The sequence below is a fragment of the Marmota marmota genome, unplaced genomic scaffold, assembly GCF_001458135.2.
Source record: "Marmota marmota marmota unplaced genomic scaffold, marMar, whole genome shotgun sequence".
NCBI classification, from domain to species: Eukaryota; Metazoa; Chordata; class Mammalia; order Rodentia; family Sciuridae; genus Marmota; species Marmota marmota.
Window position 1 is genome coordinate 11849408 of NW_026000283.1, and position 26399 is coordinate 11875806.

The following is a 26399-nucleotide window of genomic DNA, read 5'->3' on the forward strand; positions in this document are numbered from 1 at the left end:
AGAGGGGTGGGGGAGAGAATGAGAATGAATGCATATGTGTAAAAGATGGACAAACTTGTCCTTTTATAAGGAACCCACTCCCACAATAATGACATTAATCCATTCATGAGGGTGGTGCCATGCCCCCTTAGCCCAAATACCTCCCATTAGACCCCAGCTTCCATCATTGCCATATTGGGGATCAAGTTTCCACCATAATACATTTAGAGAGACATAAAACATAGCAGAGATTCAGAGAAAGTTTGCATGCCTAAGTTTGGGAATATGTGCTTCATGCTAGATTCAGTTAGTGAAACCGAGCATGAATAACTTAAGTTTACATTATTAGATTCCTAGTAGTAATCTCGATATAGTTGGTTTTCCCCTTTTCAATGTTCCCTAAATGTGAATCCTAAAGAAAATAAAAAGTTCTCACTGTGTTGGGGCTGGGGATGTGGCTCAAGCAGTAGTGTGCTCGCCTGGCATGCGTGCGGCCCAGGTTTGATCCTCAGCACCACATACAAACAAAGATGTTGTGTCCGCCTATAACTAAAAAATAAATATTAAAAACTCTCTCTCTCTAAAAAAAGTTCTCACTGTGTCAAAATTCTCTCATCACTTAAGCCTTTTTTTAAAGATAGGAGAGAGAGAGAGAGAGAGAGAGAGAGGAGTTTTTAATATTTATTTCTCAGTTTTCAGTGGACACAACATCTTTATTTTATTTTTTATGTGGTGCTGAGGATCGGACCCAGCGCCCCATGCATGCCAGGCGAGCGCATTACCGCTTGAGCCACATCCCCAGTCCCACTTAAGCCTTTTTAGAAAGGGCAATCTAAGGTCAGTTAATTTCAAGATGCTTTAAAAATTTTCATTTTGTTTGGCTACCTGATTTCTTATAATAACAGGATTATAATCAGATATGATAGCTCAAATAAATATGAATTCTATATTGTCATTGCATTTATTTCCTTTTTAGAGTCATGAAGACCCCCAAAATAAGAGTACTTTCTCTCCTTCTACTACTTTTCCTTAAAGTAAGGGCTGGAGATAATGAAGAATCCCCCTGGCTTACTTAATTATTTGAAGTCTGCATAGCTTTATAGCAAACAGTTTTATGAATGAAATAATTGCATTTAATATATTTTTATCTTACCAATAGAAGTTGATTTTATTTACAAGGAATAGTTAAGTAAAATATACATTTGCTTCCTGGTATACTTGAAATAAATAGGATAAATATATAAAATATACTTTACCTTTGCAATGTAATTTATTGGTATTGCTGGAAAATATATATTTTATACGGGTTAGTTTACCAACACTCACCTGCTCTTTTCCCATAAAAACAACCACCAATTCTGTCCAGGCCAAGAACAATAACATTATTACTCACTATTTTATGTCTTTAAGGATATAACATATTATAACTTTCTAGTCTGTATTTTGTGCATCTACTTCTAAAATTGTGGCCTCCATTTTTGGGCTTTTCAGACCTCCCCATGTCCCCCTGGTAACAAGAAAATTAGTGTTGTTTTTGTATCTACTTGTCAAATTGTTGCCTCAATTCTTTCCTGGTAACTTCTCTTGTGTAATCCAGCTTTCCAGACTCCTCAGGCCTTCTGTTTCTTTGTTTAATCTAACTTCCTCTATACTTGGTTGAATTTCCATGGATACTTGTTAATTAATGACTTTACATGAAATTTAGTCATTCTATTTAATGATGCACAATTGAGTGAATCATATATAGACTATTTTGCTTTTATAAAAGATTAAGTTTCTTTTTTTAACATTTTTTCCTGCTTTTATTTATCCATTGGGCATCTGCAGGCCCAATACATAGTGCTTTTAGCAAAAGCAGCTTCTAATTTAGTTATAATTGTAAATGTCTATGTCGTTTTTTATTTGTTGTTTTTAGATATACAAGACAGTAGGGTGTATTTTGACATAGTACGTACATGGAGTATAACTCATTCCAATTTGAATCCCATTCTTCTGGTTGAACATCATGTGGAGTTTCACTAGCCGTGTATTCATATATGAGTATAGGAAAGTTATGTCTGATCCATTCTTACTGTCTTTCCTTTTCCTAACCCCCTCCCTTCCCTTCCTTACTCTTTGTCTAATTCAATGAACTTCTATTCTTCCCTTCCCCTCCATTTTTATGTGTCAGCATCTACATATCAGGGAGAACATTCAGCCTTCGATTTCTTTGGGATTGGTTTATTTCACTCAGTATGATAGTTTCTAGTTCCATCCATTTCCTGGCAAATGCCATAAATTCAGTTTTCTTTATGGCTGAGTAATAATCCATTGTGTATATATACCATTTTCTTTATCCGTCCATCTGTTGAAGAGCACCTAGGTTGGTTCCATATCTTAGCTATTGTGAATTGAGCTGCTGTAAACATTGATGTGGCTCTGTCTCCATAGTATGCTGATTTTAAGTCCTTTGGGTATATGCCAAAGGTGATTCCATTCTAAGTTTTCTTTTATTATTATTATTTTTATTTGTTTTAATAGTTATACATGACAGTAGAATGCACTTATATACTTTGATGTATCATACATAGATGGGATATAATTTATAATTTTTCTGAGTATACATATTGTAGAATCACATTGGTCATACAGTCACATATATACATACAGTACTAATGTCTGTTTCATTCTACTATTTTTCTTATCCCCACATCCTTTGCCTTCCCCTCCTTTCACTTCCCTCTACCTAATCTAGGGTGACATTATTATTATTATTATTTACATTATAATTCTTAATACACATAAGTACCATGCTTTTTGTATTTCTGTTTTTATATTAAGTATGTTGACATCCAATTCAAGTCTTCATATGAATTCAAGATAGGGAAGAGGGGTGGGAGGGAAAGGGAGGGGGGAGGGGAGTAACAAGGATGGTGGAATATGATGGTCACCATTCTAAGTTTTCTAAGGAATCTTCATACTGCTTTTCAGAGTGGTTGCACCAACTTGCAGTCCCACCAGCAAAGTATGAGTGAACCTTTTCCCCACATCCTCACCAATATTTACTGTTGATAATTGCCATTCTGATGGAGTGAGTTTCTTAATTTTTGTAAGATGTAATATGGGCATTAGGTACCAGAACACACATTTTGCCTTTAAATTAACCCCGAAATATACAAAAACATTAAAAAGTAGCAAATTTTGGAAGTTATAGTATTGACTTTCATAATAAATATTGGCTTCTTTTCCTTCTGAACAGGTCATTATCCAACTTTTAGAGGTGATGGATCATCTGCATAGAGGGGAATTGGTTGCTGCAATACTTCATAACCGGTATATTTATGGAAACAAGTTACCTTATTTATATAATGTCTGTCCTAATTATACTCAATGAATATTTGTTAAATACCTAGAATAGAATAAGAAGCATTTGCTGTATGAATGAATAACAGCATGATTGAGTAATAAAGAAATGGAATGAAGGGGATGTTAGTGACTATGTCTGGAGCTAATGAAAAATAGAGAATATAACTAGAAAACACAATTGGTATAAATTGTGAACCCCTAGAATACAGTCAGTGGAGTTATTGATCTGAACTTTCAGTTTTAAAAGAATATCTGTGAATAACTACAGGTATCTATAACTTAAGAAAAGTCTCCACAACCTATTTTAAAATAGGATTGCCCTGTGATTGCATGTACATTTCTGTTACTAAAAATCCAGTTAAATGCGTCTCATGGAATTCCTATGAGGCATTTAGAACTTCCTACATCAATTTAAAATTTTAAATTCATGGTTTAAAGAAACATAAACATTGAGATAAAATGTTAAATATCTACCTTTTAAAATTATTTCTTCACAATTGTTTCTTCCTTTTATTGGATTATTTATATTTATCTTGTTAATTTGTCTAGAATATTCTTTTTTTTAAAAAAAAAACTAACCTTGTTTTTCAGAAGTAAAGGAATTTCTCTTATTCTTGATAATTGTACAGTTTGGATGAGCTACTTAAAATAGTATGTTTGAATACATAAACATAAAATAGTATGTTTGTGTGTTCTGGCTCTGCTGCTTATGAGCAATGTAGGCTTCAGGAAGTTTTTCTAAAATACCTTTATTTTATTTGTTTTTATTTTTATGTGGTGCTAGGGATTGAACCCAGTGCCTCACGCACGCTAGGCAAGAGCTCTACCACTGAGCCACAGCCCCGGCCCCAGGAAGTTTCTTAATGTTCTGTACCTCAAATTTCTCATCTTTGAAATGGGGTCAAAAATAGTACCTATAGTGCAAGAATGTTGTGAAAATTAAATAAGTTAACATTGGGTTTGTGTGTGTGTGTGTGTTTGTGTAGAGAGTGTATGAGGGAGTGATATATAAGTGCTAGTATTATTGAAATGTAAATGTGGGATTTAAATTATGTAAAAATATGGTTTATTCATATACCACATAATGCCATTTCCATCAACAGACTGCATATACAACAGAAGTTTCATAAAATTATAACGGAGCTAAAAATTCTTATTGTCTAATGATATAGCCATCCTAACATTATAGAGCAATCCATTGCTCACATTTCTGGTGATGCTGGTATAAGTATACTGATTGTTCTGCCTGTTGTATAAAAGTACAGCACATACACCGGGCACAGTAGCACATGTCTATAATCCCAGTGGCTTGGGAGGCTGAGGCAGGAGGATCAAAAGTTCAAAGCCAGTCTCAGCAAAAGCGAGGCACTAAGAAATTCAGTGAGACACTGGCTTTAAATAAATACAAAATAGGGCTGGGGATGTGGCTCAGTGGTTGAGTGCCCCTGCATTCAATCCCCAGTACCCTCCCCCCCAAAAAAGTACAGCACAATTATGCATGGAATAAGGTACTTGATAATTATAGTAAATGACAAATTTACTGGTTTATGAATGTACTGTACTTATTAGTTTGAAGTGCACTACTTCTCATATTTAAAGTATACTATAAAATAGTATGTTGTTATGCTGTCAGCAGACTCATACATAATCTGTTTACCATGACTCTTGATTGCATCAAGAGGCTATGTCAAATGATTGACTTATAGCAGCTAGTTTTGTGTAAATACGAACTATGTTGTGAATGCAATGACAAAATCACCCAGTGATGCATTTCACAGAATATATCTCCATCATTAAGTGATGTGTGACTGTGTTTGTGTTTCTGAATTGTGAGGTACTTTAAATGCAGGTGTATTATAAAAGAAAGATAAGATGGGAAAGGTTGAGATAGGAATGTAACATAAATAAGGTCACTGTTATCTGGCAGATACCACAGAATGCATTTTTATGTAATAATCACATTAAAGAAATATATAAAAGGTACTTGTTGTTGAAGTGGTAATATCATCTGAGCAAAGGTGGGATACTGAGCTTTGTAGGAGCTGTAAGATAGACTTTCTGAAAGATACAGAAAATAAAATCATAACAGGGATGATGTGTGACCATGTTGGGTAAAAAGATAAAGGAGGAGTAGATGAGGAGATATTGATTTCATTGCTGCATGTGTCAGTAGTACATTCTTTCTTATTGTTGTGTAATATTCCATTTTAAAATATACCACAACTTAAACCATTTTCCTGTTGATCAATTATTTATGTTACATCTAGTATTTGGAAATTATAAATGCAACCGTTATTAACATTCTTGTATAGTCTTTTTTTTTTTTTTTGGCATATGCACATACGCACTCATTTTCTTTAGCTATATACCAGGAGTGGAATTGTTGGTACCTAGGATAGACATTTACATATGTTACCAATTCTTGCTATTGTTATTCTCATTTAAATTTTAGCCATTATCAGAGTGTGTAGTGGTTACTCATAGTTTTTACTCTGCATTTTTCTCATATGTAATAACATGAGTGTATTTTTATGTTTATTAGGTATTTGGACTCTTTTAGAAGCTTATGTTCAATTCTTCCTTGAATCTGCTTTTCCTTTTAAATTTGTTTCTTTATTTTTTATTATTATTAGAGCTTTATGGTTATATATAGTATTGGGTTCATCCTGACAAAGTCATACTTGCATGGAAATTGATTTGAGTTCATGATTCCCCCCTTTTCCCTCCTGTCCTCCCTCCCCTTTCCCATTCTCCTTCTACTCTACTAGACTTCCTTTTATTTATCTATTAATTTGTATTTGACTGGTTAATCAAAATGCAATGATCAAGAATATGAACAACAATAAATGCTGGAGAGTCTGAAGGCAGAAAGGAACATCTGTACATTGCTGGTGGGACTGCAGACCAGTATAACCACTCAGGAAAGCAGTAGGGAGATCCCCAAAATACCAGGGATGGAACCACCATCCTATCCCATTCCTCAGTATATGTCCAAAAGATCTAAAATTGGCATACTACAATTCTTTTACCCATTTAAAAATGGGTGGTTGTTTTATTTTGATTTTTTAAAAGATTTCAACTTATCCTGGATATTTAGGTATATACTATGAGTATTCTTTCAATCTGTGGGCTTGCTCTCCCATTTTTTTAAAAATTTGTATCTTTTGATGAGCAGCAGTTTTTTTCTTTGAAGTTCAGTTGTAAAAGTTTTTCTTTTAGAGTAGTGCTTTTTGCATCTTGCCCAATAAATCATTGTTCTTTCAAATTTCAGGCTTTCTTTAGGAAGTTTTATGTTAGAAAGCCTTCACGTTATAATTGCTTTCTTGATCAAAACAAAACAAAACAAATCCCAAAACAAAAACAAAGCAGAAACAAAAACAAATAATGAATTTTTAGCCTAGATTTAACATAGAGTCTGACTAAATAATTAGACAATTTTATAAACGGAAAGTGTCTTTATACCTTTGAATTCTAAGTTAGGACCTTTATAGATGGCAAGGTAATTGAATGGTAACGTGAGCTAAGCCTGGTGAGATACAGGGAACTAGTCTTATAATTCTTAGTTTTTAACACAGTGACTTGATTTCAGTCTTTTATGGCCTTTCTTATCATAAATAAGATCCCATTTGAAATAACAGATCATTCTGATTACAAATACCTTCGAAAGAAACAGATGATTCTGATTATAAATAACTGGATCCAGAACACCAAAAAGTGATGGGTACCCATCTAGTTTTATGATGCTGCATAATTTAGATATCAAAACCTGAGAAAAATATGACTTATATGCATATATAATTTATGGGTCGATTTCAAATTCTAAATAAAATAAAACTAATAAATTTGGGAATATGAAAAAATAACCCTTTCTGACTAAGAACATTTTATTTCAGCATGGGAATGGTACAATATGAAGGTTATTCCTAAGATGCATTATATTAAGAGATCTCAAAAGAAAGTGCTAAAATAAATGCTGAAGTGTTTGAAAAGTTAATGAATATTTTAAGAGTAAAAAATAACTCATATTTAATGATAGAAACTTACCAGCAGTGCAGCACTATCAGTGGTAAAATTTAAGAGTTGTTCCTTAAGTAACAATAGAACAAGTATGCTCACAATCACCGGTATTTAGTATATATCTATAAATTATGGCCAATATTGATATAAAAAATTATCAATATTTAGATGATAAATGGCACTGAGAAAACTGGATATCCACATATAAAAGAATAAAACTGAAAAAAAGAATAAAACTGGACCCTTAATCTATACACAAAAATAAATTAAAAATGAATTAAATGCTTTAAATGTACTTAAGATCTAAAAGAATAAAACACCTAGAAGAAAATGTAGGGGAAAAACTCTTTGATATTGACCCTGGCAGTGATTTGAATATCATATCAAAAGTTTAGGCAGCAGAAGCAAAAATTAAGAAGTTGGATCCACATAAGAAACTTCTGGCTAGCTGTGGTGGCTCATGTCAGTAGTTCTAGCTACTTGTGAGGCTGAGGCAAGATGGTCACAAGTTCAAGGCCAGCCTGGTTGAATTAGTGAGGCCCTGTCTCGAAATAAAATTTATTAAAGTCTTAGGATATAGCTTGCCATTAGAGTATTTGCACAGCATGTGTGAGGCCCTGTGGGAGAAAATATTAGCAAACTATACATATGATAAAGGTTAATATCTAAAAAAATAAGGAACTCACAAAACTTAATAAAAAACACATGGTTTAAAAATGAATAAAAGGAACTAAGTAGATATTTTTTCTGAAGATGACATTCAACTGGCCAACATGAAAAGTTGGTCAGCATCACTAATCATCAGAAAAATGCAAATTAAAACCACAATATCACATCACACCTGTTACAATGGCTATTATCAGAAAGAAAAAAGGTAACAACTTCTGGCAAGGATATAAATATAAGGTGACCCTTGTACACTGCTGGTGGGTATGGACTTTAGTACAGCCATTGTAGAAAACAGTATGGCACTTCCTCAAAAAACTAATATAGGATTATCATGACTCAGCTATCCCTCTGTTGGGTATATGTCCAAAGGAAATGAAGTCAACACCTTTTGAGAAATATTTGTGCCCATGTTCATTTCAGCGTTACTCACAATAGCCAAGATTTGGGAACAAATTTTAATGGACAAATGGATAAAGGAATTGGTGTGCACACAGACATAGTGGAATTAATATCTATTCTTAAAAAGGATACTGCTGTTTGCAACAACATGGAAGAAATTGGAAGGCTTTATGTTAAATGAAAAAGTACTGTATGAAAGAAAAAATACTGTGTATAGTCATTTACATATACTTTATGCTAAATGAGAAAGTACTGTATCAAGGAAAAGTATTATATGATCTCACTTATGTACAATTTCAAAAAAAGGCAAAATTGAAACAGGGTAGTGTGAGAGACCAACCTTGCACGTGACTGGGTCACACTCCCCGGCTGGGTGCTGAGGTGCTCAGTCACAGAAATGTGGTCGGTGTCTCGTGCATGGGTGTGTCTTGCTACAGCCCCATGGGTGAAGCTATGCTCACCTGTTCCTTTGTAATATAACCCCTTGCCCTGTTTAGGATAGAATATTCCATGGAAGTGCCTTGTGTGTGTCCCCTTACTGTGCCCTTGGGTGTGGCCTACCCAGGTGTCAGTCAGCCTGCTGACAGTGGACATCATGAAGATACTCAGCCCCCTGAAACCTGACCCCTTGCCTCATTTGAATAGCTTCTCCTCAATAAAAGGGGTCAGCTCATGCTCGCTCGCTCTCTCTCTCTCTCTCTCTCTCTCTCTCTCTCTCTTCCTGCAGACCCTTAAGGTCAGAGGAGCTGTCACAGCGACCCCAAAGAAAAAGGTATTTGTGTCTCTTGTGTGGTTATTTTGTGCAGCCCAGTCAGCCCAGTTTAACTGGAGTGACCCCTGAGCCTTTTAGTTGCGAGAACAGAAACCCTGCAATGGGTAGAAAGATGGTTCCAAAAATGGGTAGTGGGAAGAAATGGGTTGAAGTAGATCATAGGGTATAAACTTAGAGTTAGGTATGATGAATAAGTCTAGATATATGAAATATAGCATAAGGACACTAGTTAGTAATATCATATTATTTATTAAAAATTGCTAGGAGAGGAAATTTTAGGTACTTTTATGAATATGCAAAAAAGGCACCTTATGAAATGTGATGGATATGTCAATTCACTTGACATTAGGAATATTTTCACCATGTCTATCTGTATCAAAACATTATGCTTTGTTAACTTAAATATATGCAATGAAAAACAGATGCATAAAAATATGAGATAGGCTCATATACCTATAAAAGCCAAATCTTGAAAAGACTTACTTGAGAGAGTTAATAAATTGTAAAAAGTGGTTGGGTATAAATAAAATTAAAGAAAACCACCTTTTATCTGTGTCAGAAATAGCCATTTAGAAGATATAATGGTAAACAATTAAAATGGCCACAAAACATAAATATTTAGTAATAATCCCAACAACAATGTCAAGGACTTATATGAGGAAAATTTTGAAATTCCAGCCAGAAATAGGACAGAAGATATTTAACAAATGGAGAAATACAACCTAGTCCTTGATTAAAAGGCTAAATATTGGGAAAAGAGAAATTCTCTTCAAATTATTCTATAAATTTAACAAAAATCGAATTGTATCCCATTACTACTGCTTATGTCTGGCAATGTAGTGCATGTAGTAATTGTCCATTAATTATTACTGAATAAAGAATGGACTACTCAAAAAGATCATTTTTTTGTTTACAATGTAATAAATATTTATTATGTAATTGCTAGATGTTAAACATTTTCACTTTCTAAAACAACAAAATGTGCCAAATCCTTATTTGTGGAATTTTGTACAAATTTGTGGAATTTGTACATTTTGTGGAAGTGTAGTCAGATAATAAAATATATATATATCACAGAGAAAATTGCTTGAAAACTAATAAAGCAGGTGGAAAGATAAAGGACTAAATGGGAGATGGTAATGGAGAGGTTGTTAATGTCTATGAATCTTGGATATTTTAAATATTGTAGTCTGCCATCCATATGTTTTACCTTATATATGGTTTCACTCCAGTGTTTTATAAAGTACAGGAGTATGTGGCTTGCTTCATTGCAAACAGTATCCTAATCTGAACGTAATCTTCATGCACACATTATGGGTATGTATAGGAGGACGCGTTGTGACAGGAGTCATTTGCTTGTGGTATTTTCTGATGACATTCCTAGATCTAAAAAGGGATTCCATAATGAAGCATTCCAGTCTTTTAAAAGTACTCTTTGTTAGATGAATCATAATACAATATATTGCTTGGTATTTGCAAAACCAGAGAAAGAGAGCCAAGCATTTTGATTGCATTTTATGCCTTTATCAAATATCATACAGTACCTTTTGTGTGAAGTGCTAGGGATATAGAAGTGAATGATACACAACACATGATTATTTGGTCTAGTGGAGAATATAAACAAGCAATTCTGTTTATCATGTGTTAGAAAAAGAAAATATAGGGTGCTGTTGAATGTGTCTAACATAATATACTCTTCTGTCTTGGGGGGTCGTGGTAGGCTCCCTGGGTTTATGTTTTTAAAATTTTTTTGTAGTTGTAGATGGACAGCATGCCTTTATTATATTTGTTTGTTTTTTTGATGCAGTGCTAAGGATCAAACCCAGTGTCTCACACGTGCTAGGCAAACACTCTGTCACTGAGCCACAGCCCCAGCCCCTCCCTGGGTTTATTCAGGTTCTCTTTCCTTTACTCCATCCCTTTTAACCGCCACCTTATATCAAACTACTATCATTTTTGCCTGGATTCCTGTAATGATTGGCTGGCCAATTCATTCTTCTCAATAGAGTTTGCTTTTCAAAATTCAAATCTTACCATGTTGCCTCTTTGACTTTCAAACTATTCTGTAATTCTCTTAATTTTTGAATAATGTTTGATGTTAATCTTACCTTTTACCACAGTGCATGGGGCCATGAAAAAGCAATGATATGTTCATGGAACTAATGAAAATTAGATAATTATTATTTGTAATGCTAAAGGCAAAATAAGAAGAGGCTGGATATGAATTTGTAGAGATGGTGGAGGCCAGGTTAAAAGAGTTTGATGTGCCATTCAAAGCAGTATGGATGCTCCATAGACTTCAGGGATCTACTGAAACTTTCAAATAGGGGAGTGATGTGATTGGTCAGATTCATCTTTGTAGAAATAGCACTTTGGTGGCTGTGTGAACTGTTTGGGGAATATGGGGGGGAATTAAGAAACTCAGCTATTATAGTAGTTGCAGAAAAAAATTAAGAGTCTGAACAAAGTTGATGGCAGTGGTAATGAAGAATAGGAAATAGATTTGTGAAACGTTTAGGAGTAATTTGAAATATTTGGCAGTATTAGGAAATCAATTGGATTTTTCACACTTTAGTCAGAGGGACCTTTTAAAATTGCTAACCTAATAATGTCACCCAGATTGTCCTCTTGTTTGACTACTGAAATCCAACTTTTTCTTCAATACCCAGATCAAATTCCATGCTCCTCAGTCAAACCAACCAGATGATCTGGGAGGGTCTCTTTGCTTTTGAACTTATTTAAAACCACAATGAATTTTATTACATTTGGTTCTCCCTTGAAATAATTTCAAGGGAGATGTTGATGCTTATGGCTTGTTAAGGGAGATCTTTCAGAGAATGACTGTGTCTAATGCATTTTGTATTATATAGTGTATAATGCAGCATTTTGTGCATAGAAAGTGTTTAATAAATACTTGCAGAAGTTGTAGCCTTGATCAAAAATTATTTGTTGCTATTTTATTTGGTTAGATGGTGTAGGGGCAGTTTTCATGTATTTCCCCAAGTCAACTCCTACTTATAGTTAAAAAATTTTACTTTATGTGGAAATCTTTAAAACTGTAAAATATGCTGATGGAATTTAGATTATTGAAGTAAGCTCAGAGTTTTTTTTCTTATTCTTTTTTATTAAATATATTTTTAGTTATCCCTGGACACAATACCTGCATTTTATTTGTATATTTTTTGTGTGGTGCTGAGAATCAAACTCAGGGCCTCACATGTGAGGCAAGCACTCTACCACTAAGCCACAACCCCAGCCCCCTTTTTGTTTTTTCTTTTTGGTAGCAGGGATTGAACCCAGGTGTTTTTAATCACTGAGCCACATCCACAGCCCTTTTTATTTTTATTTTTTCATTTTTAGACAGGGTCTTGCTAAAGTGCTGATTCTGGCCTCAAACTTGAAATCCTCCTGCCTTAGCTTCCACAGTTGATGGAATTATAAGTGTGTACCACCATGCCCAGCTTCACATTTTTCCCCCCTTTGGGGCTTAGAATTTTAAGTGGGCATAATATATAATTGTTTCTTAGTAGTGTATGATGTCAAGGGAATACAGGGGTGGGAATCAAGTTATTTGATATTTAAAAATATTGAGCCTTTTTTCCAGGTACGATGGCTCACACCTGTAATCCCAGCAGCATGGGAGGCTGAGACAGAAGGATCACAAATTCAAGGCCAGCCTCAGAAACTTAGTGAGGCCCTAAGCAACTTACTAAGATATTGTCTGAAAATTAAAAAAAAAAAAAAAGGACTGGGGATCAGGGATATGGCTCAGTGTTTAAGCGCCCATGGATTCAATCATTCATATATATATATATATATATGAGAGAGAGAGAGAGAGAAAGCATATCTTTTATTCTCAGTGTCCTCATTTGTAAACTGTGAGGGAAGCTCTCATTCTTTTTTAAATTTAAAAAATTTAGAATTGTATCTTTAAGTATAAGAACACAGTAGGTTGCTAAATAAACACTTATTACACTAACTTGATGGGAAATGAATTTAACAAGATTGTATAATTTCTGCAGTTTCTCTTGCTGTTGATTTGTAGTTTCATTCTATTTTGATGAGATAAGATGCAAAAAACTTTTTTCAATTTTTTGAATTTGCTAAAACTCACTTTGTATTGTAATATAGGGAAAATTCCATGTACTGGTTAAAATAATGTGGATTATACAGTGTCAGACTGAATATTCTGTATGTGCCTGTTAAGTTCATTTCATCTGTAATGTAATTTAAATAACTTTTATGGATTTTGTGTGTGGGTTATATATTTATTAAGAGAGTATGGTTTTGAAGTCATTCACTATTCTTGTATTTGGGCCTATATCTCCCTTTATGTCTAATAGTATTTGTTTGCTAAAATTGAGTGTTCTGATGTCAGTGCATATATATTTGTAATTGTTATATCTTCTTGATATCTTATTCTCTTCATCAATGTATAGTGAACTTGAAATTCTTTGTCTCTAACTGATTTTGTTTTAAAGTATATTTTTTGTATGTAAGTATAGCTATTCCTGTTTGCTTTCTGATTTAACTTGTTTGTTTGAGATATCATTTTATATCCTTTCTATTTCAATCTGTGTTTGTCTTTCTTTATGGTTCATATAGGCAGCATATTGTTGGGTCTTTTTTTTTTTACTGTATTCCTGCAGTCTGCATCTTTTAATTGGAGAATTTAGACTATTTACATTCATGGTTATTATTGAAAGGTTTTTTTTTATCTTGTTCCTATTATTTTGTTGTTTTTCTTATGGTTCTTTTGAATATTTTATGTTTATTTCTTCCTCTCTTATTCATTCTAGAAATTTGATGGTTTATTGTGTTGATAATATTTGACTCCTACTTCTCATCTGTGTTTATATTCTTCTATTCGGGTATATTCTTTCCCATACTCTCATGATTGTTTATCTTTTCTTTTCTTCTTAGTGTTGGATTCCTAAATTGTCTTCTGTAATAGTGGTCTAGTGTCCATGAATTCCCTTAGTTTATGCATATCTTGGAAAGTCTTGATTTGGTCTTTGATTTGGATGGAGAAACATGCTGGATATAGCAATCTTGTCTGTCAGGTTTTATTTTAGGACTTGAAATACTTCATTCCATGCCCTCTGTTGAGAAATCTCCCATTCATTATGCAGGTTCTAGGTCTCTTGTCTGTTTAGACTATAGGTTTTCCTTTGCTTGTGGAGATTACCCAGACTTTCTTTTTCACCAAGGTGGTACTTTACCTCCCCCTGCCAAGCTGCTAAACACTTAATACTGGGGTCTTCTGTTCCTCCTACTATAATAATATCTAATATCTATAGATTTCACCTGATCACTGATTATTATTAAATAGTCCCACTTTCTTATCACCCCTCCCACCTCAACATGCAGCTATATGCCTATTTTGGATCAATCTCATGAAGAAGTAGGTGAGTTCTGGGTGCCTCTGATCCACAACATTATTCAATAAGAAACATTGATTTTTCAGTACATTTTCAGTGGCTTCATGCTAATTATTTTTTGTGGTGTTTACTCTCAAAGAAAAAAAGATTCTGTCAATGATTTTATATTGAATGTACTCTTTGTCCATAATGTTCTTACTCTTGGCTTTTAAGTGGCTGACTCTTCTTGTCCAAATCTCCATTTAAATATGCTTACCTCTGGGGGCTGGGCCTGTACCTCAGTGATGGAGCACTTGACTTACCCTTGCACATGTGAGGCACTGGGTTCAACCCTCAGCACCACATAAAAATAAATAAATAAAATAAAGGTATTGGGGCTGGGGTTGTGGCTCATTGGTAGAGTGCTTGCCTACCATGTGTAAGGCACTGGGTTCAGTCCTCAGCACCACATAAAAATAAAATAAATAAAATAAAGACATGCTGTCCTTTTACAACTTAAAACATTTTTTTAAAAAATGTGCTTGCCTCTGAGAAGTTTTCTTTGACTACCCAAAGTGGCCATTTGTTTTACTCTTTACTGTCATACAACCCTGGTATAAATCTACATAAGACTTATCACTATTACTATTAGATATTTCCCTTCATTTATTATTCCCTTTCAGTAGAATAGAAGGTCTAGGAAGTCAGAGGGCTTGTCTGACTTGATTGCAGCATTAATTTTAATTTTAGCATCTATACCCATATCTTGCACATTTTAGTTGCTAAACAAATATTTATTGAATCAATAGATATATGAATTAAACTTTGGCCTTCTCTAAGTAGTCTTGGACATTAATCCTACTCCATTTTCAGATTTAGTACCTACCAAAATAAGTTGTTGTATAAATTTTAATTACAGAAGAATTCCATGTTTTATTTATGTATTTGTAGATATATATATCTTCCCACTCCAGGAGGTAGAACTTCATCCCTCACCAAGTATGGTTTTAATGATATACTTCCAAAGAAAAGCACGTGGAATGGGACAAAGACCTTTATAGAGAAAAAAACCTGACAAACACTACCTATTCGGGATAAAATAGTGTCTCCCCTCCAATGGTGTTCACATCATAATTCCCAGAATCTGCAACTATGATACTGTACATGGCAAAAAGAACTTTGTAGATGTGATTAAATTAAGGACTTCGAATATGAAATTATCCTGGATTTTTCAGACAAGTCCAGTCTGATCACAGGTGTCCTCATACAAGAGGCATCAGATTCAGGGAAGAAGATGTGAAGAAGGACCCAGAGGTTTGAGTGATGCTCTGTGAAGGTGTAGGAAGGTGCCATTAACCAAAGAATTTAGCTGGCCTCTAGAAGCTACAAAAGGCAAGGGAAAATTCACCCTGTAAGCTTTGCCAACACTTGGTTTGGGACTCCTAACCTCCAAAACTGTAAGTTAATTGCTAATTTAAAGCCACTCTATAGTTATTTGTGACAGGGGCAATAAGGAATTCATATACTGATTTTTCAGAGTGTGGCACACAGGTTTTCTAACATACTTCAGGAGCTGTAACTTCTGACTTGATATAAACACAAGAGAGAATAATGGTGGTAGAGGTCAGAAATGGGCACATAGTAAAAGGGAATAACACCCTGGCTGTTTTAAAAATTAGTACCTTTTTTAGGTCTCAGTTTCAGTGCTGGTACCCTTGTTCCTGACACTTGTATATAAGATATTTAGTAGGAGTTGAAGAAAGCAAGATCAGAGGCAAATAGCATTTTGTTTTTTAAAATTTGAACATTCATGGAGCCTGTGGTTGTGGCTCAGTGGGAGAGTGCTACCTAGCATGTGTGAGGCAGTGGGTTCAATTCTTAGCACCACATAAAAATAAATAAGTAAAATAAAGGTATAAAAAGTCACAGTTCTTTAAAAAAATTGAATATTCATGTGTTTAAGTTTTTCTTTTTCCAATTGTATAATTGGTGCTAATGATAAACCATTTGAAAAAATTATGGAAAAGTATAATTCCATTGTTCTGAATGTACTGTTAATATTTTGGAACTCACAAAAAACAAATGTTTATTCAACATGAAGATTTTCCAGTATTATAAACATAACGTGACCAAACCCATCTAATTTTAACTCCCAGAACCTGCCTTTTCATCTATAGTCTTGGGCTTATTAAAGCATTTGCTCAGTTGCCCAAGTCAGAAAATTGAACATCATCCTGACTCTTTTTATTAAAAAAGTTATATTCAGTCACCAAGTACTATTTCTCTAATCTGCTTTCCTGCTACTTTATTCTTTTTTTATTTGTTCTTTTTAAATATACATTACAGTAGAGTGCATTTTGACATATTATACATAGTGGAGTATAACTTCCCATTCTTGTGGTTGTACTGGCCGTGTATTCATATATGAATATAGGAAAGTTAGACCCAGTTGATTCTACTGTCTTTCCTATTCAATCCCCCTCCCTTCCCTTCATTTCCCTTTGTCTAATCCAGTGAACTTCTGTTCTTCCCTCCTCCCCCTTATTATGTGTTAGCATCCATATATTGGCCTTTGGTTTTTTTGGATTCCTGCCACTTTATTCTTATTACCTCTTCCTTAGTTTAGTCCCACATAATTTGCCACCTAAATCATCATGATATCCTTTTAATCTGGCTTTTTGCCTCTGATATTAGTTCTTCGCTTATTCTCCCTGAAGTTTCATCCTTATTATTGCAGCCATTGTGATCTTTCTGAAATGTAAATGTGTTCATAATTCTTCCTAATTTAGATTTCTTCAGTGACTCTCAGTGTAGCAAGGCTTCTCATATGGCTCCTCTCTACCTCACAGATCTCATTCCCTGACCAGAGCATGTGTTGCAATCTTCTCCAACACTGAAAGGCAACATGTTCCCTCATATTTCCATTCTATTTCTGGAATGCTTTCTCTCATATTCTTGGCCTAACCAACTCCTTTTTGTCCTTCAAGATTCAGCAGAAGTATTAAGTTATTTGTGAAACTTTCACCAACATGAACCCCCTTTCCTCTTTTAAGCAGGATGAAGTATCCATTTCTTATGTCTCCCATATCATTGACTCTTGTTTCTATGTGTTGGTAGAGGTGATGGAGGTTCTAGTAGTAGTATTAGTTGTGTTGGCAGTAGTCATAGTGTTTACTTTGTTCCACTTCTAAAGCCCTCATATATTTGTTAATTCATTGTATTTTCACACTAACCCTATCAAAGAGGTACTAATCATTATTCCCATTTTACTAACAAGGAAATAGAGGCACTGAGAAATTAAGGTATCCAAGCATTCACAGTTAAAAGCATGAATCCAGAGTTCAAACACAGGATGTCCAGCTCCAGTCCACATAGATATCCTATCTTATTCATGGGAGACATGTCCAGTGACACCCAGTGGATACCTGAAACTGCTGATAGTACTGAACCCTATATAAACAATAGTCCATCAGTATCTATGAGGGAGGGATTCGTTTCAGGACCTCCCTGTGTATTGCAAAATCTATGTATGCCCAAATCCCTTATATAAATGATATATAGTATTTATATATAATGTACATCCTCGTGTAGATTTCAAATCATATCTAGATTATTTATAATACCTAATACAATATAAATGCTACGCAAATTATTGTGCTGTGTTATTTATGGAATAATGACAAGAAATACTGGACTTTATATGAGAAAGGAATTTTTTCAAATATTATTGATTCATAGTTGATTGAATCCATGGATGTGGAATCCACAAATAACAAGGGGCTGACCTGTACTATATTTCTCTTAAAAAAATTTTTAGCTGTAGATGGACACAATAACTTTATGTATTTATTATTTTGCCACCTAAATCATCATAATATCCTTTTAATCTGGCTTTTTGCCTCTGATATTAGTTCATATTTATTTATTTATGTATTTATTTTTTTTTATGTGGTGCCGAACCCAGTGCCTCACATGTGCAAGACAAGTGCTCCACCACTGAGCTACAACTTCAGCCCTGTACAATATTTTTTCATATCTACACACACCCATGGTTAAATTTAATTTATGAATTAGGTGTGGTAAGAGACTAATACTAACTCATAATAAAATAGAACAATCATGCTAAATGAAACAAACCAGTCCCAAAATATCAAAGGTGCAATGTTTTCTTTGATATGCAGAAGCTAATCCAAAACAGGTGGGGGAGAGAAAGAAAGAAAGAGAAAGGAAAAAAAAAAGAAAGGGGATTTCATTAAAATATAGGAAAGATCAGTAGAGTAGATGAAGGAGATTGAGGGGTAGGAAGAAGGAAAGGGAAAAACAGTGAATAAATCTGACCGGAATTTCTTTGGTTCATACATGAATATATGACAGTGAATCCCAACACCAAGTATATTCACAAGGCACTAATTTAAAACAACAACAACAAAACTATAAATAAACTGCAGAAACATCAGTGGAGTAGTGCAGGGGAGGGAGGAGGGGCAAAGGGGACTTAATTAGAGCAAATTATATTCCATGCTTTTGTGATTATGTCAAAATGTATCCTAATGTTACATATAGATAAAAAGAATAAATAAAAATAAAAAGAAGAATCTTTAAAAAATAAAATAGAGTGATTATAACAATATACTGTGATAAAATTGATAACATTACTATTCTTTTGCTTTAGGGACATTATTAAGTGAAATAAGGATTACTTGAAGACAAGCACTATAATACCTCAATAGCTTATCTGATAACTAAGATGGTTAATGGGCAGGTAACATAGATAGTGTGGATACTCTGGACAAAGTGATAATTCACATCCCAAGTGGAATGGAATAGGATGATACAAGATTTTTCATCATGATTCAGAATATCTTGATTTAAAATTTATAAAGCATTTATTTCTAGAATTTTATATTTTGGAATTTTGGATCTCCACTGACTATGGTAACTGAAACTGCTGAAAGTTAAACTGTGGATAAAGAATGACTACTGTAAATATGAACAGGAATGTGGTTTGAGAAAATAATTCATACCCTTAATTAATATGGATGCTTTTTAAAGATATATGACTGGACAACAAAGTTTTCCTCTGTCTTTCTGTCCATGTTGTCTGATATTTCAACACTTTTACTTTCCATAGCACTTCATTTTCCTTCTATTTCTTACAGATTGATATGAACAGAAAAAGTGATCCCCTTCTCTTTTTCCTATAAGCTCTACTCTTTCATTGGACATTAGTTTCTGTGCCTGCCATTGGGGATTAATTTTGACAGTTTAAATGCTTGGGACCCACAGATAGCCTTACTGTTGTTCACCTCTAAGAATCTAAGGCCTTAATCTGCAATTGAAATTAAGGAAATGTGTCCTGAACCTCCTGAGTGTTATGAATTGAATTCTCCTGAAGGTGAAGATGTTTTCATAAATCAGCATGGCTTGGCATAGCCAATATGGATACAGGCTCTAGATAGCTGGAAAGAAAATTTCTAGTGATTTCTAGAGTCTGTTTTAGGGAAAACAAGAGAGGAAGCACAGTTAATTTGAATTAAATTTAATGTTTTTGACAGAGCTTTGTCTATCTAGGTATAGACAGTGTCATTTATTTCTCCTTGGTACATTAGTGAAAATGCTAATATTTAACTTTGTCTGAATTTTATCTGAGATCAGCTACTGTCTAAAGTTGGCAAGCCTCTCAGGATTGGCTTAGCTCCCACTCTTGCCTTCTCAAGCTTGGGTGGTTGTTGGAGTCAGTGGGAGGCCACCTAGAACACACTTTTCTGTCTGGGTTCCCTGAGGCAGCACTAAGACTTATAAAGCCTCCAAGGGAAAGGCAGCTATTTGATCTCCACACCCCACTGCCTGCACCTCCATGTTACAGTTATCCTTTGACCATGAAGGAGAACGTACATAAATATGAGCTTTTGATGCATACTCCTATCCATTTACCCTTAAGGGTAGTTCATTTACCTGATTCATCCTCCTGTAGCATAGGCAGAATGCAATACTGAGTTTAGAGTTTGAAAACACTTTTCTTTTCCTGGTCTTGACTTGCCAACTAACAATGGCAATTTAGTTAATCTGCCACCAGTTTCTTTTCTTTGTTTTTTTTCCTCTTTTTTCATGACAGAAATACTTTCTTTCTCTTGTTTTGAAAACTAATGAGATGATATGCTTGAATCACTTTGTTCTCCCTGGAAGGTGGACCCTGAATAAATTTAAGTTGATCTTTTGAAAGAAGTTGAAAGCAGAATTAAGGATGTTTGTTTTTCTAAGAATCTATGTGGCTCCACAGATAACAGACTACATTTCTTTAGAGGTAGATCATAAAGACAATGGTCAACCCTCTTACATGTAAAATTATGGGCAATTTGATATGGAAAGGTGAGAATTTCTGCTGGTTATAGATGATTGTTTAATATTTTCCATATGAAAAATATAGAAATTTTTGAAAATGCATAAAAGAAAATGATACACCACTCTATCTACTCTAATGTAGACCACTTGTTATTTTGGTATATTTCCTTTCACCCATTTTTATATGTATATTTATCTAATTTTTAAAATTTTAATTTGACTTTAATTTTGTTTTAATCAATAAATGATAATTGTGTATATGTATAGGGTACAATGTGATATTTTGATATTCATCCACATTGTGGAATGATTAAATCAAGCTAATTAACAAATCTGTCAACTTACATAGTTATACTTTTGTGGTGAAAACATTTAAAATCTACTCTTTCAGCAATTTTGAATTATATATTGTGTTGTTATTTATTATGGTCATCATTCCATGCAACAGATCACTAAAGCTTATTCCTGGGGTCTAACTGAAATTTTGTATACTTTGGTTACCATCTGGTTTTTTGCCCCTCATCCTCCAGCCTCATCCCCCAGCCATTGGTAAACACCATTTTATTCTCTATGAGTTCTGTTTTTTATACTTCACATATAAGTAAGGTCATGTGGTATTTTATTTCACTGAACTGTGCATGTATTTAATATAGCCATCATAGTGCATGTACATATTTGTATTTTTCTTAACCAATGCAATGTTGTTAATCCTTTCTGTATTAATAGTCTTCCTAATAATCATCTAATGAAAAAATAACTTTCTTCTCATAACTCCAATCTGTGTTCATAGAAGAAAATTCAGAAAATAGAAAACAAAACTATTTTCTAATAATACCATTTAAATTTAACTACCTTAAAATATTAGCATATTTCATTCAGTCATTTTTTCTTCCTATATTTTAATAATGAAAAATTTGACTCAGTATTTTTGTATCATGTTTTTCTCTCTTTTTTTTATTGTTGGTTGTTCAAAACATTACATAGTTCTTGATATATCATCTTTCACACTTTGCTTCAAGTGGGTTATGAACTCCCATTTTTAGGCCATATACAGATTGCANAAATGCTCTGAGATTTGGCCAGTAGGAGCCCCTTTGAATTTGGTTTCTGTGTCCTTTCAACATGTATTTATCATTGTTCCTTATGTCTGAGTTCATTTTGTACTTTTTCTCCTTCATCCACATAATTAGCCATCCTGTTTTCCTTTACCAGAGAATGGTGTGTGGAACCAAAATCTGTGTGCTACAAGTACTCTTTGATATTGAGGTATTGTTAAGCCCATTTGGTGGAAGAGTTAGGGAACATACACATATTTATATCTGTATTTCTATATATTTATAAATGAAAGACCATGAGTTCTTACTAATACCTCAAATTCTAATCCAAGACCATGGCTTTCATTCTAGTTTTGCTCTTTTCATGTTTTTACTTCTCAATAACTAACATTTAAAAAATGTGCCTCCCATTATTTGACCAGTTCCTATGTAGGTCAACAGTGCTCTGTTGATGCACCCTTGCCCTCCCCCTCCCTGAATACTCTCCTTACTCTTGGCCTCCAACAGTCCATGCCTGGCTGCAGCTGCCAGCTCCCAGAATGAATACCCTCCTCATTTTTTTTTTCAGACTTCAACTTACTGTGCCAGTCCTCTCCCAGTCCTCCTCCCAGGGCATGTGTGCTTTGCTCGGCCCCAATAATAGGATTTTGACTGAATTGTTCAAGAAATGGAATGAAAAGTTTCTATCCTTTAAGTTTTAAGTTGATGTTACCTATTTTCTCACTACCAGGATTTTTAATGATCACTACTCTTCTATGGATGTTCAGTTATCTCACATGTTCTTGCAGGCAACATCCACATTTTTTCATTATAATTTATGAAATTTTTGCTTGCCAATTTGAGTGCTGTTCAAACTTCCATTAACTAGTTTTCTGGGCATGGTGGTACATACTTATAGTTCCAGCTTCTCAGAAGGCTGAGGAGGGTGGATTGCTTGAGTCCAGAAATTTGAGGTCAGCCTGGGTAGCATAGTGAGATCTCATCTCAAAAAACAAACAAACAAACGAACTAAAAATAACAACAACAAAAACCCTAAAACCTAACACTAGTTTACTCATTTATTATTATTGCTGGTTTAGATTCTACCTAATTATATTATAGAAGTAAGGTCTTAGTAAACGAGGCAGCTGGGACTAAAATGAGTTTTCAGATAATTTTGGCATTATTTGAAGAACTGCTATTGCTTTCTCATAGTAATCATTTTTGAATGAAGGTAATTTAAAAATCTATTGCACAGTAACCTATTCCTAATTATTTAAGATTATGAATATGAGTTTTAAAAAGTCAGATGTCCTTCACATGTCACAGAAAGCACTTCACTGGACTCCCAAACCACATTTTTGCCACTTCTCATTTTGATTTGTGTATCACATCATTTATCTTTCCTGAAAGATGCCACATATTTTTGTATTTCTGCAATAATGCTGTGTTCCCCAAGGCATAGATAACAAACAATGAGGAGAAAAAAGAACATTTGATATTTCATGAGCATCAGATTTCTCATCACCAAAGAAATTAAATCTTTATTGGACTTCCTTACGACTAATTCACAGTTTAGAACTATTTATATTTTGAAATACACATGAGGGAGACACCATAGTCTTTTTCTGTAATTAGGCCTCTAAAGGTTTAATCAGACCCTCCTCTGTGCCCTTGCTCTTGCTGGACATTAGCATTGTGTACCCTGCCTCCAACCAAAATCACATGATTTTCTATCCCATAGTATTTGATTGCACATCTATCATAACACGTAGAACTTACTTGTGTAATATTTTTAATAGTCTGTCCTGACTAGACCATGAAGTCCATGAGGAAAATTAAGTGTTCTTATTTAGCCATTCATTTCCTGCAGCTAGCCTAGTGACTTATACCATGTAGAAACTCATTAAATGTTGTCAAACTGAATAATTTATTGTCTTGTTTATAGATGCAGCTGGTGGCCCTTATAGCAGAGATTTAATGATTTCTCTTAAACTGTAGGACACTTAATTCATTAGTATCTGCTACGATGAAATTTGACATGTCCAGGTAATCCAGTTTGCTAATACCTCAAACTCTTCAGAGAATAGGCAGTGTAGAAATAAACAATCTAAAAATGTCATAAAACTCTTATGCAAAAAGATGGTTTGCTGGTGATTTTTTTCTCTCCAGCTTGCCCAATATCCTGACAAGCAGGATACATCTTTTGATTTTCTAGAATTATCTCTATACATATTCATGTTCATTCATTTGTGCTATTTTTTTGAAAAAAATCAGAGAACTTTCTCAGATCAGGTCCAGCATTGTAAGCACTTCCAATTTGTACACTAAAAGTAATTTAAGGAAAAAAATAAAAAATTCTGTTATTGGATAGATTCCACATCACTGGTTCTTTTTCTGTATAAATATAACTTATCTGTGTCCTACAGGAGCCACAGAATGGCTTAATTCATTCCTTTCCTATATAAACTGTCCTGTTTCATACTATAAAAAAATTTCCAAAGGTCATCTTTTAAATGTGGACATTTTTCAATGGCAGTAATTCTCATATTCTAGTTAATATTGTCTGCAGTGAAATACAAAAAGCAACAATTTGATTTTCCCCAGAAAGCAAAATTTTGTTGATTATAAAGGATCATCCTTTATTCTAAGATTGTCCTTCATACTTATTGATGATTTAAATCACATTTTGCCCTTTCTTTTAATGAATCTGTACCCTTATTATGTGAAATACTTGAGACAACACGTTTCAGAATTTAGGTTCATATTAAAAAAGGTAATAAAGTCCATGTATCCTATATTATATAACAGTCACAGCAGGGGCTGAGAGGATACCCCCTAATCAATTACAGTAATGTTTCTGCAGTGAAACATAAGAATATTTATACTTCATGAGAAAATAAGCCTGTGAGTAGCCTCATGTCAGTTCAGGTCAGGCTTTACTGCCAGATGAGTTCAGGTTAGTTAAGATGTTGATGCCAAATGAGTTACAGGCAAGAAAAAAATGGCACGTTTGATTTCCAAATGTTTGGATTTTGAAATTCTGGATGAGGGATTGCCTTTTAAAATGTTCTTAGTTTGCAAAATAAAGTTGGCTACCCTGCACAGGACCCCAAGATGTTTGTTTTTTTTTTTTTTAATTGTCCACAAAATTTAAAAGCATGGGAAACACTCCTTGAAAGCAAGTATAACATTACTTTTATACTCATCCCTAGCCAATAATAATGTCCCTTTCTACTTTGTTTGCAAGGAAATAACATTGTCAGTTATAATCTTTGAATGTTGAAAGATTCCCAAACATGCTTTTTTATTGAAGTAAATCAAATTTATCTTATAGCAATTTTCAGAGATTGGAGCAGGATAGGTTGCGGTCTAAACCCATCCACAATGCCCAATGATAGGTTAGGATTTTCTGATAGGGATGGGTTCTAGCCAGAAAGGTGGTCTTGGTCATATTCGTTTGGTCAAATAGAATAGTGAACGTAAGACTGGAGGTTGGTCTGTATTGGGGAAGGGCAAAGATAAATATCTATGTGAATTTAGGTTAACTTTGGCATTTGTAGTTTATTTGCCTATTCATCAAATGGAGCTAATGGTTCCCACCTCATGAGTATGAAATGCGTTAGCAGTCATGAAAGTGCTTGGATGATGAGGACCACTTTAACATGTCAAATGGCTATTTTGAGGAATAATTTATATAGTATGAAGCAATAGAATCAAAATAACACAAATATACAATTCTTATCCTAGAAAATTTTTCCAGAAAGTAGTCTTCGTAAACAGGTACTTGACCTTAGCTAGGCTATAATTAGACTCTTGCTTAAAAAGTGTATTTCTCTTAGCCATTCTGTCAGTTATTTATTTATGGTATTCCAAATTTGAAATCACCTTTTTCTTTGCCTGCTTTTTGAAATGTACCTGAACCCATTCTATATTTTGTTTCCTTAGCACTGATTTTTTTTCAGTAGAGAGTGATGGAATGGCATGTCAGGAAGGAAGGTTTTTTTCCCACCCACCCCTGCTTTCTGTGTGTTCTCTCAGCAGGGTGTTCCTTGGGTATCTTCACTAGTGCTTAGCTTCTTTACCCAGTAGTCCATATCTTCTCTTGGTGCCCCCAGACACAGCTTTGTAGCAGAGTGCTTCTAGTAGGATACTTTCAAGGAACTGCATTTGAATCAGGTTCCAAATAAGGGGTTTCTGACAAATTCCAGTGAAGGAGCACCACAGCAGTTTCTGTGCCCTTTATTGAGCTATAACCATGCCCTTTATGATAAAGTCTGATCTCAGCCCTGTGTAGGAGGTACTTCCTTTTGTATTCCATCTAGGCCCTAGGGTGGTGGTTGCTCCAGATACCTGGATTCTTTATTTTTTTAAAAAATTCTCTTATTACTAGACAATTTATAAACACTCCAATTCCCTGTTATTCCAATTCCCTGTCATAGTTAATTTCTTATGTGTAACTCCCAGTTCAAATTACTGGGT

At 34.2% G+C, this 26399-nt stretch overlaps 1 protein-coding gene across 6 annotated transcripts in view; it reads left to right on the forward strand.

The window, feature by feature from the left end:
- Positions 1–26399, forward strand: part of Klhl13 (kelch like family member 13) — a 173901-nt gene that overhangs the window by 66578 nt on the left and 80924 nt on the right. Inside the window, exon 2 of one of the 6 annotated variants that reach the window (XM_048797121.1) lies at positions 3218–3291. The exons of 4 other annotated variants lie outside the window; for them this stretch is intronic. In XM_048797121.1, coding sequence (XP_048653078.1) covers positions 3242–3291 — 50 coding nt within the window. In that variant the 5' untranslated portion in view covers positions 3218–3241. Of the gene's footprint in view, positions 1–3217; positions 3292–26399 lie in introns of those variants that run through there. One more of the 6 variants, XM_048797117.1, reaches the window with a different exon arrangement.